General features: G+C 42.4%; 3 protein-coding genes across 12 annotated transcripts in view; 2 read left to right on the top strand and 1 right to left on the bottom strand.

Moving 5' to 3' along the window:
- nicn1 (nicolin 1) overlaps positions 1 to 6,090 on the top strand; it is a 6,171-nt gene extending 81 nt beyond the window's left edge. The window contains exons 1-7 of one of the 2 annotated variants that reach the window (XM_035152267.1): positions 1 to 78; positions 2,610 to 2,759; positions 3,942 to 4,121; positions 4,530 to 4,643; positions 5,171 to 5,239; positions 5,397 to 5,501; positions 5,818 to 6,090. The exon at positions 1 to 78 is cut by the window's left edge and continues 81 nt beyond it. In XM_035152267.1, coding sequence (XP_035008158.1) covers positions 2,613 to 2,759; positions 3,942 to 4,121; positions 4,530 to 4,643; positions 5,171 to 5,239; positions 5,397 to 5,501; positions 5,818 to 5,859 — 657 coding nt within the window. In that variant the 5' untranslated portion in view covers positions 1 to 78; positions 2,610 to 2,612 and the 3' untranslated portion in view covers positions 5,860 to 6,090. Of the gene's footprint in view, positions 203 to 2,609; positions 2,760 to 3,941; positions 4,122 to 4,529; positions 4,644 to 5,170; positions 5,240 to 5,396; positions 5,502 to 5,817 lie in introns of both variants that reach the window. The other variant, XM_035152268.1, reaches the window with a different exon arrangement.
- Positions 6,091 to 6,642: 552 nt separating this feature from the next.
- Positions 6,643 to 12,021, top strand: khk (ketohexokinase). Of its 5 annotated transcripts, none has more exons than XM_035152261.2 (9): positions 6,643 to 6,843; positions 7,606 to 7,722; positions 8,016 to 8,150; positions 8,312 to 8,446; positions 10,158 to 10,230; positions 10,495 to 10,641; positions 10,770 to 10,858; positions 11,249 to 11,406; positions 11,586 to 12,021. In XM_035152261.2, exons 1-9 carry the CDS (start codon positions 6,746 to 6,748, stop codon positions 11,708 to 11,710), a joined length of 1,077 nt encoding a protein of 358 aa, XP_035008152.1. In that variant the 5' UTR covers positions 6,643 to 6,745; the 3' UTR covers positions 11,711 to 12,021. The 5 variants fall into 5 exon arrangements, with proteins under 5 accessions (XP_035008152.1, XP_035008154.1, XP_035008153.1 ...); XM_035152264.2 differs by having other exon boundaries at positions 6,665 to 6,843; positions 8,093 to 8,150; XM_035152263.2 differs by lacking the exon at positions 8,016 to 8,150.
- A 752-nt stretch (positions 12,022 to 12,773) lies between these two features.
- Positions 12,774 to 17,500, bottom strand: part of LOC118104942 (phospholipid transfer protein) — an 8,221-nt gene continuing 3,494 nt past the window's right edge. For all 5 annotated transcript variants that reach the window (XM_035152256.2, XM_035152257.2, XM_035152258.2 and 2 more), the window contains exons 5-15: positions 17,430 to 17,500; positions 17,142 to 17,205; positions 15,047 to 15,202; positions 14,789 to 14,965; positions 14,617 to 14,676; positions 14,268 to 14,432; positions 14,074 to 14,141; positions 13,951 to 13,993; positions 13,806 to 13,869; positions 13,645 to 13,721; positions 12,774 to 13,507 (exon numbers count right to left, since the gene is read on the bottom strand). The exon at positions 17,430 to 17,500 is cut by the window's right edge and continues 85 nt beyond it. In XM_035152256.2, the coding sequence (XP_035008147.1) occupies positions 13,418 to 13,507; positions 13,645 to 13,721; positions 13,806 to 13,869; positions 13,951 to 13,993; positions 14,074 to 14,141; positions 14,268 to 14,432; positions 14,617 to 14,676; positions 14,789 to 14,965; positions 15,047 to 15,202; positions 17,142 to 17,205; positions 17,430 to 17,500 (1,035 nt within the window). In that variant the 3' untranslated portion in view covers positions 12,774 to 13,417. The remainder of the gene's footprint in view (positions 13,508 to 13,644; positions 13,722 to 13,805; positions 13,870 to 13,950; positions 13,994 to 14,073; positions 14,142 to 14,267; positions 14,433 to 14,616; positions 14,677 to 14,788; positions 14,966 to 15,046; positions 15,203 to 17,141; positions 17,206 to 17,429) is intronic.

Raw genomic sequence — 17,500 nt, 5'->3', positions numbered from 1 at the left:
CATCTCCAGATTCTTCAGTCGCTCTCCTCCTGTTGTCCCGGACTTTCACCCACCGAGTCTCCTCCGTGATAAACTCAGGTCAGAACCGGACCAACACTCGGTCCCTTCACGGGTTCATCCGGTTTTATTTCACCGATAACCGGGGACCTGCCCGTTAGCTGCACTGCTAACTGCACTGTTAGCTTTGAATGCTAACGTCACGGTAACTACAGATGATGTTTAGCATCTAGAATCTGCTCCGTTCTAAAAACTGTGGATTCAAACCAGTGGAATTAAAATACCTGTCTGTGCCTGTTTCCACGATGCTAACATGATGCTAACATGATGCTAACATGATGATAACATGATGCTAACATGATGATAACATGATGATAACATGATGCTAACATGATGCTAACATGATGATAAGATGATGATAACATGATGATAACATGATGATAACATGATGCTAACATGATGATAACATGATGATAACATGATGATAACATGATGCTAACATGATGATAACATGATGATAAGATGATGATAACATGATGATAACATGATGCTAACATGATGATAAGATGATGCTAACATGATGGTAACATGATGCTAACATGATGATAACATGATGCTAACATGATGCTAACATGATGATAACATGATGATAAGATGATGATAAGATGATGCTAACATGATGATAACATGATGCATAACATGATGCTAACATGATGATAACATGATGCTAACATGATGCTAACATGATGATAACATGATGATAACATGATGCTAACATGATGCTAACATGATGATAACATGATGATAACGATGATAACATGGATAACATGATGCTAACATGATGGTAACATGATGGTAACATGATGATAACATGATGATAACACAATGATAACATGATGCTAACATGATGCTAACATGATGATAAGATGATGATAACATGATGCTAACATGATGATAACAAGACTGCTATGATAACACATATACGATGATAACATGATGATAACATGATGCTAACATGATGATAACATGATGGTAACATGATGATAACATGATGATAACACAATGATAACACGATGATAACACGATGATAACATGATGATAAGATGATGATAACATGATGCTAACATGATGATAACATGATGATAACATGATGATAACACGATGATAACACGATGATAACATGATGCTAACATGATGATAACATGATGATAACATGATGATAACATGATGCTAACATGATGATAACACGATGATAAGACGATGATAACATGATGCTAACATGATGATAACACGATGCTAACACGATGATAACGATGCTAACCACGATGATAACACGATGATAACACGATGATAACACGATGATAACACGATGCTAAGATGATGCTAACATGATGATAACATGATGATAACACGATGATAACACGATGATAACATGATGATAACACAATGCTAACATGATGCTAACATGATGCTAACATGATGATAACACGATGATAACATGATGATAACACAATGCTAACATGATGATAACATGATGCTAACATGATGATAACATGATGATAACACGATGATAACACGATGCTAACACGATGCTAAGATGATGCTAACATGATGATAACACGATGCTAACATGATGATAACATGATGATAACATGATAACATGATGATAATACAATGCTAACATGATGATAACATGATGATAACATGATGATAACATGATGATAACATGATGCTAACATGATGATAACACAATGCTAACATGATGATAACATGATGATAACATGATGATAACATGATGATAACATGATGATAACATGATGATAACATGATGATAACATGATGCTAACATGATGATAACATGATGCTAACATGATGATAACACAATGCTAACATGATGATAACATGATGCTAACATGATGATAACACAATGCTAACATGATGATAACATGATGATAACATGATGCTAACATGACCAATCAATTGAATCAGTTAACAATGAGCTCAGTAAACTGGATTTCAATTTGAATAGATTTAAACAACTATTTTAAATGACTCCTCTGCTTCCTCTCTAATCCACTTTCATATGAATTGTACAACATGGTGACTATAACGATGTCATCAGCAATCAAAGAGTAAAAATACTGTAACTGAGCGTTGTGTTCATCTGTGTCAGACATTAAACACTGGGGGATCTAAAACCATAATGTACTAAATGAGACGTCTCATGTCCGAGCAAACACTCAGAGAATACAAGGGAAACAGATCAGCTCAAGATACATGATCCATACATCTAAAACCTGACAGAACAAGTAAACACTGACCGGCAGGTTCAGGTCCTTCTTGTTATGTGATGACAGCTCGAACCACTGCAACACTGTGACATGTCCACCATCTGTATTAAGATGAGTAAATCAAACATTTTTAAATGAACCTAGTTATGTATGTTAAACTTATTCCAGTCCGACTAAAATATCATATGTTCTATGAGGGAAAGACTCCATATAGCACACTCAGTATGATTCAGTAAGAAACAGAGAAACACTTACAGTAGCACCCAAATGAGCAGCTGTTTTCACTGAGTTGAAATAGTGTGACTCCTTGTTTGTTTGCAGAAGATGAGCGGCAGCACTGATGAGGTCCAGGCCGTGACCTGCACCATCAAACCTCCGGTCTACCTGCAGATCGGAGAAACCAAAACAGATGCAGCTCACTCTGGTATCTGTGTGGTGGACGTCTCCCTGCCGTTTGGAAAACCTGTCAGTGTGAGTAGCGTGTTCTCAGCAGGTGTGTGTTCAGACTGTGTGTGAGGTGACAAAAACACACAACTCAAGTTCCCATGTGAACAGGAGAGATGTTTGACGGTAAATGTGTTTTTAAATGCAGTTCATGCTCAGTGGCAGCTAGCAGATAGTTAGCATGACTAGCATTGTTAGCACAGCCATGGCATGCTGTGTGTAGCCCATAGACTGTACCCAAGAGTGAAGCCAAAACATCTCAATCCTCCCCTTGTGGCCGGCTGCAGTATAGGTCATAACCCCCTCCTCCTCCATGTTAGCAGATGGGACATGGACCAAACTAAAAAAATCAAAGTAGAGGTTAAATAAATGTTTGTGTGGACATCATCGACCATTCACACACACATTCATACAGTGCATCTATGGGCAGCACTTCTTCTATGAGGGGTTCAGTATCTTGCCCAAGGATACTTCGTCATGCAGATGGGGAAAACTGGGATTGAACTGCCGACCTTCTGGTTGGAGGACGACCCCTCTTCCGCTCATCCACAGCTTCCCCCGAGGACTTCATCCTCTACTCAGGACCACATCAGAAATTAGTTGCTGGCTGCAGCATTAATGTATAAAATCTCTGGTACATAACCTTTAAATATCAAGCGACATCCCAGTCGTGAGAGACACTTCAAACATTTTTGGCTCTGACCTACTTCTTGCACTGAGTCTTAATTAAAATCAGTTTTAATGCAGAGTGACTGACTCCTCATTAGTTGAAAACTTCAAGCTTCAAAGACGTCGGCCTGCAGCCAGTTTATCCATGAAGGAATTATCTCCACCACACTTTTCATGCTTCTCACTTCAGCTTTTCATGTGAAGACGGAGATTCAGCAAACTCACTGTTCCTCAAACAATAAGTTCAAACTCAGTGTGGACTGGAGGCAGCTTTCCTCTGGGCTCCACTTTGATTTATTGTGAAAGTCTTTATGTGTAAGTTCCAGCTCATCCAGCTGGTCAATAGAGATCCTCTTTATTTATTTCTTCATTTTGGAATGATGCTAAAAAGAGAATTATTTCCCTGCTCATGTGAATTTGATCATGTGATCAGATCATGTCATCAGATCGTGTCTCCAAGGGGCTTTATCTACGTCTGGACATGATACTGCTCGTACCTTGTGTTTTATTTTCAGTCCACGGTCACTTCCTGTCTTTCAGATTGAGGAAATCACCTTTAAGAATTACTACACAGCCTCTGTGAGTGTGCGCTTGTTGAGGAGGGGCTCCGGGCAGGAGGCCCCAGCCAAGTGGTGCACGGCTCTGAGAGACTTGCCCCTAATGAACAACCCCCACACCGAGGGGGGCTCCCAGGACTTCTATTCCATCCACAGGACTCAGGTGGGCTGCAGCGTGTGTGTAGGTTTGTCCTGCAGCAGAACTCAGATGTTCCTTCTTCTGAAGTGTTTCAACATTTTTAACATCCGAATAACTCCATTATTGAGTCTGTGTTCCTAGAAAAGGTGAAGTTAATAGTTCAGTTCATTTTCAGATGAATAAAATTCATTAAATTAAGTAAAATTATCGAAGGTTTTGGAGAAAGTGGTGAAATTGATGTACGTTGTAATAAAATTGAAATAATTTAGTATTAGGACAGTAATCCTTTATAATTTAACTTTGTACATCTTGATTTGTGTAGCTGTTAGTGAAACAGAACCTGCATCGATGCTGCTTCACTTTCACTCCTTCCAGACGTCTTCTTACTTTCTTTATCTTTGTTTCATTTATTCTTTATCTTCATCTGAACAGATGATGGAGGAGCCTGATCATGTGGTGTCTGTGCGACTGATCCTGAGACAGCCGTCCTCCGCCTGGTTGACCTTCAGCCTTGAAGACATCAAAATATTCCCCCACACGGAGCCGGTCAGTTTTCATTTTAGGTTTTGTAAACAAACATTAATCACTGACTCAATGAGGCAGAATAATTTATCTAATGATGTTTAAATGCCACGGACAGAAAAGCTTCAGTATAATATTCAGGAGTCTGTTTGATTTGTTGTGTAATTATGATTCTGGCTTTGTTGTATTTTTACCAACTTGAAACCAACTCAGTGATTCTTCAGTCAAAGACACGTCAGGTCCTACAGGACGTTTTATCCTCATCATCTGTGTGGAAACATCTCTGTGCTCGAGCTCTGGAAATTTAGAAAAATAGCAGTTTTGAATTATTGTGATGGATTCAAGTTTTTCTTTGTCAAACACTGAAATTAATTCAGGTGAAAACCTTACTGATGTTGTACTGATGCGACCAGCAGATGGAGCCAAAGCAAAGACTTTTCAACTCCCACAAATATACAATTTTAACAAACAACTGTTTGAAATCAGGGTAATTGATGAAATGATTCCACAGTCATTTCAGCTGTGGACTCATTTTCTGTTTCTCCCTCCAGGATCCAGAGAAGGAGGTTTCTGATTGGCTGTCTGACCTGACCCTGGTCGACCAACACCCCGACCTGGAGGTAGACATTTTGTTTGAGTCAGACAATGTTATCGTTGAGGGTCCTGGAGAAAAGAGTCGAGAGACTTAACATTTTATGACGAGTTCAACTTTTGTTCCTCTGACCAACGTCTGTCTTCCTGTGTGTCCTCCTGTCCATCTCCCTGTCTGTCTCTCAGGGCCTCCCCGACCCTCAGACCGTCTCGTCAAGCATCCAGCAGATGTGGGCACTGACTGAGGTGATGCAGACCAATCAGACGACGGCGTGCATCGGACGATTTGATGTAAGATCATCACCTCAGCGTCAGGCTCGTCTGATGAGGAACATTAACACAAAGCGCTACATTAGCAGCGTTAGCTCAGTCTTTATCGTGTCAATCACAGAAACAAGTAATTTACTCTTTAATGAGCAAAGTGCGTTACCTGTGGAGAACCTAATTGATTCAGATTACAGGGAGCGCTGATGGCTGTGTGGTCGCTGCTTCACACTGACAGACTTGTAGAGATGAGGATGCAGCTCCACGTGGTCTCATCACTGAAAGTCTGTGTGTTCACAGCTTTGAAAGAAATGAATGAAATCATGTGTGTCTCTGTCTCCAGGTGGACGGATGCTACGATATCAACCTGCTCTCTCTGACGTAACGTCGTCATCGAGCTCTCGCCTGCACGGGAAGTTCACTTTATGGAAAACAACAGTAAAAGAAGTTATAATGTTGAAGACGTATAAAAACAACTGTGTAATGTACAACATCTTCAGAGAAAAACAAGTTTCATGTTGTATGTAACACTGATAAGATTCAGACATCTGCTTTGTTCTATACAGTTAAAATAAAGAATTTACTCAACACTTACTATACAAAGGAGTGTGTTAAACATAAGTCATTTATTTTGTATCATTTTCAGTGTGTGTATTAACTGCATCTACATTTTAACTGATGTAATTATTTATTGAACTGAACAACCTCACTGAGAAACACAGCTGTCGTCCTAAAGTAATCTGATTACTGCCACTGGCTGACGTATTGTTTATATGTACAGAAGTTTCACTGAGTCTCACTCGTGGTGAAAACATCCAGACTTTCAATGTTCTTTTGAAAATAAACAAGAAGAAACGTTTATTTTTCATTTCTAATCAAAGTCGGATTTAAAAGGGCAGAATTCATGTGTGTGTGTGTGTGTGTGTGCGCGCGCGTGCGAGTCCAGAGTCCAGCTGTGTGTGTGTGTGTGTGTGTGTGTGTGTGGTGTGTGTGTGTCTGTGAGTGAGTCCAGCTGTGTGTGTGTGTCTGTCTGTGAGTGAGTGTGAGTCCAGAGTCCAACTGTGTGTGTGTGTGTCTGTGTCTGTGAGTGAGTGTGAGTCCAGCTGTGTGTGTGTGTGTGTCTGTGAGTGAGTGTGAGTCCAGAGTCCAGCTGTGTGTGTGTGTGTGTCTGTGTCTGTGAGTGAGTGTGAGTCCAGCTGTGTGTGTGTGTGTGTCTGTGAGTGAGTGTGAGTCCAGAGTCCAGCTGTGTGTGTGTGTGTGTGAGGCTCAACATGGAGAAACAGAAGAAGAAGATTCTTTGTGTTGGACTCGTTTGTCTCGACATCATCAATGTGGTCGAAAAATACCCTGAAGAAGACACCGACAGCAGGTTAGCAAGCTAATGCTAACACGCACACTGATGCTAACACAGACAGCAGGTTAGCAAGCTAATGCTAACACACACACTGATGCTAACACAGACAGCAGGTTAGCAAGCTAATGCTAACACACACACTGATGCTAACACAGACAGCAGGTTAGCAAGCTAATGCTAACACTACTACAGACCGAGGCTATCCCACACACTGGTATAGATTGTTGTTGCAGTGATGTCAGCAGTGTGTGTTGATGCAGTGATGTCAGCAGTGTGTGTTGATGCAGTGATGTCAGCAGTGTGTGTTGTTGCAGTGATGTCAGCAGTGTGTGTTGTTGCAGTGATGTCAGCAGTGTGTGTTGTTGCAGTGATGTCAGCAGTGTGTGTGTTGATGCAGTGATGTCAGCAGTGTGTGTGTTGTTGCAGTGATGTCAGCAGTGTGTGTTGTTGCAGTGATGTCAGCAGTGTGTGTTGATGCAGTGATGTCAGCAGTGTGTGTTGTTGCAGTGATGTCAGCAGTGTGTGTTGATGCAGTGATGTCAGCAGTGTGTGTTGTTGCAGTGATGTCAGCAGTGTGTGTTGATGCAGTGATGTCAGCAGTGTGTGTTGATGCAGTGATGTCAGCAGTGTGTGTTGTTGCAGTGATGTCAGCAGTGTGTGTTGTTGCAGTGATGTCAGCAGTGTGTGTTGATGCAGTGATGTCAGCAGTGTGTGTTGATGCAGTGATGTCAGCAGTGTGTGTTGTTGCAGTGATGTCAGCAGTGTGTGTTGTTGCAGGTGTCTGTCGCAGCGTTGGCAGCGAGGAGGAAACGCTTCCAACTCGTGCACAGTGTTGTCGCTCCTCGGAGCTTCCTGCAGCTTCCTGGGTTCACTGTCTGCTGGACCCGTGGCCCAGTGAGTAACCTTCAACATGTGCATCCATCACTATTCAACGACACATACAAACATAAACATCAGGTGGAAGTGACTCATTCATGTTTATCAGGGTCAAGTCCACGAATCCTCTGCTTTCTTCTCCTTTATTTCTTCTCGTTTCTTCTCCTACTCATCTCCTCTTGTGTTTTGGTTTGTAATGTCACGTCTCGTCCATGAAGAAGAATCATATCAGTGTAAAGTTCGGCTAAGGAAGCCGTGTTTGTACTTTGACTTTGGAGGACAGAGGAGATTAAAGAGTTTCCTGTGTGTAGTTTTATTTTGGAGGATTTTCAGAAACTCCACATTGACGTGTCTCTGGTGTCTGAGCATGCTCAGTGTGTCCTTCCAGCCTCGATGGTCATCAGCAACATCAGGACAGGAAGTCGCACCATCCTGCACATGAACAGGTTTGTCTGTAGCTAACGGCTTCTGTTTCAGGAACATCATCGTTGTCATGGAGATGCTCCGCCCCACTCCTGTTCCACCAATCAGAGCACAACTACCTGTGCGTATGGGTGGTTTTACTTTGAAGGATCGAGCTGATGTGTTTCCTGTCTCTCTGGTTCAGTTTCATCATGGCTGATTTCACGCTCCGTGCCGTCGATGTGTCGGCTGTGATCTGGCAGGTCAAAGGTCAAACTCCGTGTGCGTGTTGTGTGGTTTGTCCGTCAACTGGATCTCGAACCGTTGTTCTCTCCGACATGTAAGACATCCTGACGAAGAGTGGGGTCGCAGCGTTCACTAAACACCTGTCAGTCAGACTTTGTTACCATGGAGATAGATGGTGTGTCCACTCTGAATTCATCAGCTGATCAGGAGTGAAATATATATTAATACTCAAACCCCATAAGAAAATAATCCTGAATTAAAGTTCAAGACTTCTTCCAACCGAGCTGTTTTCATAAATCAGTTTATCAGTTATTTGTTGATAATGAATCAAATCTAACAGCTTGATTTATATGATCTGCAGGAACAGACGTTACATCAGGATCATGTTTAACAGACCTGAGAGAAACATCAGGACTGTTTGTGTCTCTGTCAGCATCCGGTCGATGATGTCGCTGGGTTTACGCTCATCTGATTGGTCCGTGAACCTGCTCCAGGTTAGACGTCCAGCATCAGTTACCATGGTGATTCACTTTGGTAGGAAGTGAACCAGCTTCTGACAATTAACAAGAATAATTAAATCTAAATTAAATCTTAGAATAAAAGCATAAGCGTGCGTGTGAGATCTACTTCCTGTTGACGGGTGAAGCATCTCACTTTGATCAATAAGAATAACAACAATAATAGGAGTAATCTGATTACATTTCAATTCATTGTCAGCCGCTGTTTTTCATCAGTTTGACAAAACCAACCCTCTGAGGTGTTTAGTGAACGTTGTCTGACACGACTGCAGGAAGCACAAACTCCTGATCCTGAATCTGATTCTGAATCTGGTCTAATCACACGTGGTCCCACGACTCGTCCTGATCCTGAACTGATGCACCGCCGTCAGCATCAGGTCCCATCAGACCGAGCGGCAGGTAGAAAGCAGAGGAACAAACGGAAGTAACATGATTTACAAAAACACATCAGTCTGTTCTCATATTCACACATGGTTAGCTTAGCTTAGCATAAACACTGGAAGCAATTAGCCTGACCCTGTGTAGGTTTGGGTAAAAGAACCAAACTAATGTGTCATTTTCTATCTCTTCTGTTTCTATGCTAAGCTAAGCTAACTGTCGGACTCTGAGTGACTGTTTCTTTAAATCTGTCAACAGATTTTCAGTTTGATAAACTTTGGGAAACCTATCTGTTTATTTTCCCTCAGTTTGAGTCTCTGCTGTGGTTTTATTGGTCTTAATTATTACTTTTTTAAGTTAAAACTTTACTATTATTTACAGACTAAAGATTCACCCGTAAACACATGGAGACAGAAGGACAGTAACACCAACTAACGATAACTAACTAACCAACAGTAACTAGCTCATGATGAGAGGGTAACACCAAGATTTAACACATTTAACAGGCGACATCAGCAGAAACAGGTTCTAATAAATATAATCCACAATAAAAAAATAGAGAAAAACTCCATTCTTTCTTTTCTGTGGGTTTAGGGTGATGATAAAGTTAAATATGATGAAGATGATTTGGTTTCATATAATAAAAACTGACTTGATTTTATTTTTGGATCCATAAACAGAATCTACTCCTCAAAGTTCAGTTGGATGAATCGATTCCTCGTCGACTGATCAATCATTTATGATTCAGATCATTGATTAACGATGTGATGGATCAAACAGAGAAACTAACCAATTATTGAATTAATTATTTAATCAGGTTTAATTTAAAATCTGAAACCTTTGGAATCAATGATGTGTATGATTCTGTTGTGTCTATCAAAAACAATCTATGATGTCACTTCCTGTCAGGAACCTTCCTGATGTCACAGCAGCAGATTTTTCCAAAGTTGACCTGGATCAGTTCCAGTGGATTCACTGGGAGGTGAGAAGGACACGAAGAAGACAACTCACCTGAACCCACTGAAACCATGACCTCGACAAAATAAAGACGGAAAATTAACAAAAATTAGCTCAATCTGATGATAATGATTAAGTGATAATCAATTAACCTTCCACGCTGTAAACATGTGCAAAACGTTTCTTTAACTAACATTACTTTGAAAAACTTAAACATTTTCTGACTTTATTACAGAGAGAAATATTCCAGTTGTATTATTCAGACTCTTGATTTATTTACCGTCTGCAGGGTCGAAATGCTGATGAGCAGGTGAAGATGATCGAGAGGGTGGCGAAGCACAACAGCACGTTACCACAGCAACAAAGGATTACTGTCTCCGTAGAGATAGAGAAGACCAGAGAGCCGCTATACCAGCTGTTTCCTCTAGGGGACGTGGTGAGAGCCTTAATGTGGACGGTTTTCAGGCTGTTTCAACTTCTAATGTCTTCGATATGATTCAAATAAATGTTAACATGTGTTTAACATGATAAAGATCAGGACTCAGGGTTCGACTCTGTCCACAGGTGTTTGTCAGTAAAGATGTTGCTCATCACTTTGGCTTCGAGTCGGCTGAAGCTGCTGTGAGAGGATTCTACAGTCGAGTCAAACCAGGGTGAGTGCAGTTTGACCTGTCTGTCTCTCACCTGTCTCTCTGACCTGTCTGTCTCTCTCTGACCTGTCTGTCTGTCTCTCTGACCTGTCTGTCTCTCTCTACCTCGTCGTCTCTCTGACCTGTCTGTCTCTCTCTGACCTGTCTGTCTGTCTCTCACCTCTCTGTCTCTCTGACCTGTTGTCTCTCTCTGACCTGTCTGTCGTCTCTCTGACCTGTCTGTCTCTCTCTCACCTCTCTGTCTCTCTGACCTGTCTGTCTTTCTCTGACCTGTCTGTCTGTCTCTCTGACCTGTCTGTCTGTCTCTCTGACCTGTCTGTCTCTCTGACCTGTCTCTCTGACCTGTCTGTCTCTCTCTGACCTGTCTGTCTCTCTGACCTGTCTGTCTCTCAGGGCTGTCCTAGTCTGTGCCTGGGCAGAAAAAGGAGCAGATGCTTTGGGTCCTGATGATGTCGTCATTCATTCTGATTCGTTTCCTCCTGAAACTCTGGTCGATACCCTCGGAGCTGGAGACACGTTCAACGCCGCCGTCATCTTCACGCTGTCCAATGGTAGGACGATAAAACTTTACGATGGTCGGACGATACAACTGTGAATGTTCTCAGCGTTATCATTATCCACCTTTGACCTTCAGACTGATCCCTGATCAGGGTTATTTTGTTCTTTTTCGTTCAGTTATTTTCTCAAGGTCTGAAGTTATTATATAACTAATTATATGTTCTGTCTGTAGGGGGCAGTTTGCAGGACGCTCTGACCTTCGGCTGCAGAGTGGCTGGCAGGAAGTGTGGTTTCCATGGTTACGACGGCATCGGTGAACATTTCAAAGACGAGGAAAATTTAAAAGCTTTAAACTGAGTAAATAAGCATCAGTTAATTAATCAGAACCAGCTGTTTACATAACTGATCAATAAGTTGATCATTAACTGATCAGCTTCACTGAGAGATAACTATTAGTTAATATTAGATATTAGTGATTGGTTGATAATATTCATTTACTTTTCCACTGATATTATTTTATATGAACCAATAACACGCTGCTGATTTAATGACAGTTGTGTGAAATGACTGTTCGTCACTTGGTGGCGCTGTGACTTTAAATGAAGTAAAATGAGTTTGCTGCTGTATTTCTTCTAACGAGAATAAAATTGGACAAACTGATCAATTAACGTCTGAAGTGATGCAATTAATTCAGCGATCAGTTGTCCTAGTGTTTAAAATGTTAATCATTGTTTTTCCACTGGAGGGCGTCCTGAAAACCAACCAGCTTCCAGAGCACTGTCTGAGATTCAACCAATCACAAATCAGAATGAATATCCTCTGGCGAACAGATTCTCCTGGATCGTTTCTTCTGTTCTCTGGTTCATACACGTCTGAAGAGACTGTTCCCCGCTGTGGTGTTCCTCAGGGTTCTCTCTTAGGTCCTAAACAGTTTTAAATGGTCTGATTGCGTTTAGTTTAGATGACACACTGACACACACATTCACACATTCATCTATGAGCAGCGCCACAGTCAGGGGCAGTTTGAGGTTCAGTATCTTGCTCAAGGACACGTAGGCACACAGAAAGTGGGAAGTTTAAAAACAGGATGTTCCATCCGTGTTCTGGTTTAGGGTAATTAAACAAACTCATAAACTAAATACTTCATCCTGATATGAGGTCGAATTGGGATTTTTCTTTTCTTAAGAGCCAGAAGTGGAAAATGAACTTTGAGACCTTGATTTTTTCTTCTGTGTTCAAAGCAATAAAGTTATTTTGGTTTTGATAAACGTTACAGTTTTTTAGACTTAACTTTAATCATGTTCTTATAACGTCATATAAATATACTGAATATACATTTTATTGTTTGTTACATTACATTAATCGATTATCATAAATTGATTCATTTTACTGAAGTAAAAACATACGTTGTTCTGTGGTGTTTAATTAAATAAACTTTATTTATATTTTTTCACATTAACGCTGGAAAGAGAGCGTTGAAACACTCAGTCGGATTTTAATCATTTAATCAATTTGATCATTTGTACACTTTGAAGACGTTTCAGTATTTAAATAAAAAACTTTTGCTCCATTTAACTCACCAGGTTATCATCTAATACAGGTGTTGTGTTGCCATGGTTACAGTATATTAACAGGTAATGATCACAAAGGTTTTCTTAAAAGAACAAAGTTGTGTGATGATGTAACACGTTTAACTCAAAGTAGTAGTTTGACTGTCAGTCAAACCCGTTTACTTCTAGTGGAAACTAGTTAACTGGTTTAACAGTTCACTCAATAAAACTAAATATCAACTACAGTATAAAATCTAGTTGCACTGGTTACACTAACCTGACCCACCTGCTGGTCAACATGTGTCATTCAGAAAAATCTGCTCCAGTGGTTATTGGTTGCCATGGTTACATCACAAACCACATTGAAAGTTGTGTGTGTGTGTGTGTGTGTGTGTGTGTGTGTGTGTGTGTGTGTGTGTGTGTGTGTGTGTGTGTGTGTGTGTGTGTGTGTGTGTGTGTGTGTGTGTGTGTGTGTGTGTGTGTGTGTGTGTGTGTGTGTGTGTGTGTGTGTGTGTTAGACGTCTGGTTCCGTCTCATTGCTTCCTGAGATCATTTCTCTCAGGCCTTTGCTGAAGTGAAGATTCGCTCCGATCACTATGAAACCCTGAAAAACACAGTGATCACTTTATTAGGAACATTATTGTTGATCACTTATCTAATGGACCAATCACGTGGCAGCAGAGCCAGTGAAACGTTCTAACTTTCTCATGTATGATCATATGTTTATATTGTTGAACTTACATTGTGATATTCAACCACCTCCTCTATGAAATCCATCCCATCAGCCAGAGGAATCCGAACGCCTCGCTTCGTCCAGTCTACACACACACACACACACACACAGTTAGTTTTACAGTGTAACATTAGATTCATGGTCTCCAATTGATGGATCAGTTTCTTACTGTTGATTAAAGGAACCACAGAGATCTGTAACATGGTCTTTAGAGGAGCCTGCAGAGGAATCAACTGACAGACAGACAGACGTATTTACTGTGTTGTTGTTAATAAATATATTAAAGAATAAATAAATATTTGTATTAAACTTACAGCCAGAGACTCCAGAGCTGATTGATTAGAGAAGATTTTAAACCTGAAACATAAAAGAATTTAACTGTTAAAACACACATCCTGTTTCAGAATAAAAGCCTCAGCGTGTGTGTGAGTGTGTACCTGCGGAGGTCGGCGTGAACAGCCAGACGTTTTCCTTTTACAGAAACTTTGGCGTTAAACTTTGTTTCCTGTAGAAGAAGAAAACATAAATAAAAGACTTTTCAACATAAAGAGTGTGTGTGTGTGTGTGTGTGTGTGTTCGTGTGTGTGTGTGTGTGTGTTCTTGTGTGCGTGTTCGTGTGTGCGTGTAGTACCATGGTCAGGCTGCTGAGCTGCACCGGAGGCTGACCTGGAGGCAGCACCATCACCTTCACAATAGCCGTCATGACGACCGTTGCTCCTGACGTCTTAATGGAAGTTTTTGGAGGAGAGTTGACGGCGAGTTGAAGCGACATCGGAGCATCCATCAGAGCCGGGTTCTACACAGAACACGTGAGACAAACATTACAGAGGAGCGGTTCTACACAGAACCATCTACCAACAGAATGACACCTGCTCCACCTTCATATTAATCATTAATAAACAGCTGGAGTTTCCTCTGGAGACCACGAACTTCTCATGGTCTCTGATTGTTCTGTTCCTCTCTTGTCTGTGTTCACTCACCATCATCATGATGACTCCAAAGTAAGTGGTTCTCAACAACATCTCCAGATCTTTAGGCATCTGAAAGACAGACAAACATGAAGGTCACTGCCCTCTGAGAAACTAGAAAACCTCGTATGGGGACAGGGTTTAATGGTCTGTGGTGGTTTTCAGGGTCTGTGGTGTTTGTGACCTTCTCATTGATTATGTGCATCTGGAAGACTTCTGCTTTGTGGTACGCGAACATTCCGCTGTCGAAGAAGAACTCAGAGAGAGCGAGGTAAACCATCCGGTCGTAGTCTCTGATGACCGGGTCGACAGCGTTGTTCACCAAAGTGTCGTTCGGATCACGCAGCTCGAAAAACATCCCCTGAAGACAAAACATGTCCATGTTCACGTCACGCGGTCATATGAAACAAACACTATGATGAAACACAAGTCGACGTCTGACCCTGAAGTTCATGTCCAGGCTCCTGGACGTCACCAAGGGATCATCGATCAGAGAATAATCGATTCCAATAAACCGATCAACCTCCGTCTTCACAGGGATCGTCTCCAACATCGAGTTAACGTGAACCAGGGCAGCGTGATCCAGAGCCGGACAGATCTGAGAGACAGACGGGTGAGAGAGACAGACAGGTCAGAGAGAGAGACAGGTGAGAGAGACAGACAGACAGACAGGTGAGAGAGAGAGAGAGACAGATCTGAGAGAGAGACAGGTGAGATAGAGAGAGACAGATCTGAGAGAGACAGACAGGTCAGAGAGAGACAGATCTGAGAGAGAGACAGACAGGTCAGAGAGAGACAGATCTGAGAGAGAGACAGATCTGAGAGAGAGACAGGTTGAGAGAGAGGAAGACAGGTGAGAGAGAGAGAGAGACAGATCTGAGAAGAGAGACAGATCTGAGAGAGAGACAGATCTGAGAGAGAGACAGACAGGTGAGAGAGACAGACAGGTGAGATAGAGAGAGAGACAGATCTGAGAGAGAGACAGACAGGTCAGAGAGAGAGACAGACAGGTGAGAGAGAGAGAGAGACAGATCTGAGAGAGAGAGAGAGAGAGAGAATCTGAGAGAGACAGACAGGTCAGAGAGAGAGAGAGACAGATCTGAGAGAGAGACAGATCTGAGAGAGAGACAGATCTGAGAGAGAGACAGGTCAGAGAGAGAGACAGACAGGTGAGAGAGACAGATCTGAGAGAGAGAGAGACAGGTCAGAGAGAGAGACAGACAGGTGAGATAGAGAGAGAGACAGACAGGTGAGATAGAGAGAGAGACAGACAGGTGAGATAGAGAGAGAGACAGATCTGAGAGAGAGACAGGTCAGAGAGAGAGACAGACAGGTGAGAGAGACAGACAGGTGAGAGAGAGAGAGAGACAGATCTGAGAGAGAGACAGGTCAGAGAACGAGACAGACAGGTGAGAGAGACAGGTCAGAGAGAGACAGACAGGTGAGAGAGAGACAGACAGGTCAGAGAGAGAGAGACAGGTGAGAGAGAGAGACAGACAGTTGAGAGAGAGACAGGTCAGAGAGACAGACAGGTCAGAGAGAGACAGACAGGTGAGAGAGAGACAGACAGGTCAGAGAGAGACAGACAGGTGAGAGAGAGACAGACAGGTCAGAGAGAGAGAGACAGACAGGTGAGATAGAGAGAGAGACAGACAGGTGAGAGAGAGACAGACAGGTGAGAGAGAGACAGACAGGTCAGAGAGAGAGACAGACAGTTGAGAGAGAGACAGGTCAGAGAGACAGACAGGTGAGAGAGAGACAGACAGGTCAGAGAGACAGACAGGTGAGATAGAGAGAGAGACAGACAGGTGAGAGAGAGACAGACAGGTGAGAGAGAGACAGACAGGTCAGAGAGACAGACAGGTGAGATAGAGAGAGAGACAGACAGGTGAGAGAGAGACAGACAGGTGAGAGAGAGACAGGTCAGAGAGACAGACAGGTGAGATAGAGAGAGATAGACAGGTCAGAGAGAGACAGACAGGTCAGAGAGAGAGAGACAGACAGGTCAGAGAGAGACAGACAGGTCAGAGAGAGAGAGACAGACAGGTGAGAGAGAGACAGACAGTTGAGAGAGACAGGTCAGAGAGAGACAGACAGGTGAGAGAGAGACAGACAGTTGAGAGACAGGTCAGAGAGAATAAGAGAGACAGACAGGTCAGAGAGACAGACAGGTGAGATAGAGAGAGAGACAGACAGGTGAGAGAGAGACAGACAGGTGAGAGAGAGACAGACAGGTCAGAGAGACAGACAGGTGAGATAGAGAGAGAGACAGACAGGTGAGAGAGACAGACAGTTGAGAGAGAGACAGGTCAGAGAGACAGACAGGTCAGAGAGAGAGACAGACAGGTCAGAGAGAGACAGACAGGTGAGAGAGAGAGACAGACAGGTCAGAGAGAGACAGACAGGTCAGAGAGAGAGAGACAGACAGGTGAGAGAGAGACAGACAGTTGAGAGAGACAGGTCAGAGAGAGACAGACAGGTGAGAGAGAGACAGACAGTTGAGAGAGACAGGTCAGAGAGACAGACAGGTAACAGACCTTTTGATTGAGGATGAAGCGCATGCCTGTCGTCAGAAAACTTGCCAGGAAGTCATAAACTTTCCTGAAAAAAGAAAAGATGACAGACAGGTTTCTGATTGGTCCACTGGAGGGTCACATGACTGAATGTTCAGACAGACCAGGTGCAAACATCTGGATCAGTGGAACGAGCTGTGAAAAGTGTGCTGACACCTCAATGTGACTTTAAACTAGAAGTGTTCAGTGTCAGAATCCCTCCATCGTCCTGTAAACGACGTTTAGTGAATATTAACGACGTCAGTGTTTTACCCGAGCGTTCCGCTGAACTTTGCTTTCATTTTGGAGATTCTGGCGTCGCAGGTGATGTTGTTGATCTTCAG

Source organism: Hippoglossus stenolepis, chromosome 3 (assembly GCF_022539355.2).
Source record: "Hippoglossus stenolepis isolate QCI-W04-F060 chromosome 3, HSTE1.2, whole genome shotgun sequence".
NCBI lineage: Eukaryota > Metazoa > Chordata > Actinopteri > Pleuronectiformes > Pleuronectidae > Hippoglossus > Hippoglossus stenolepis.
The sequence above is the reverse complement of the archived record's forward strand: the minus strand, read 5'-3'. Positions and strand labels throughout refer to the sequence as shown.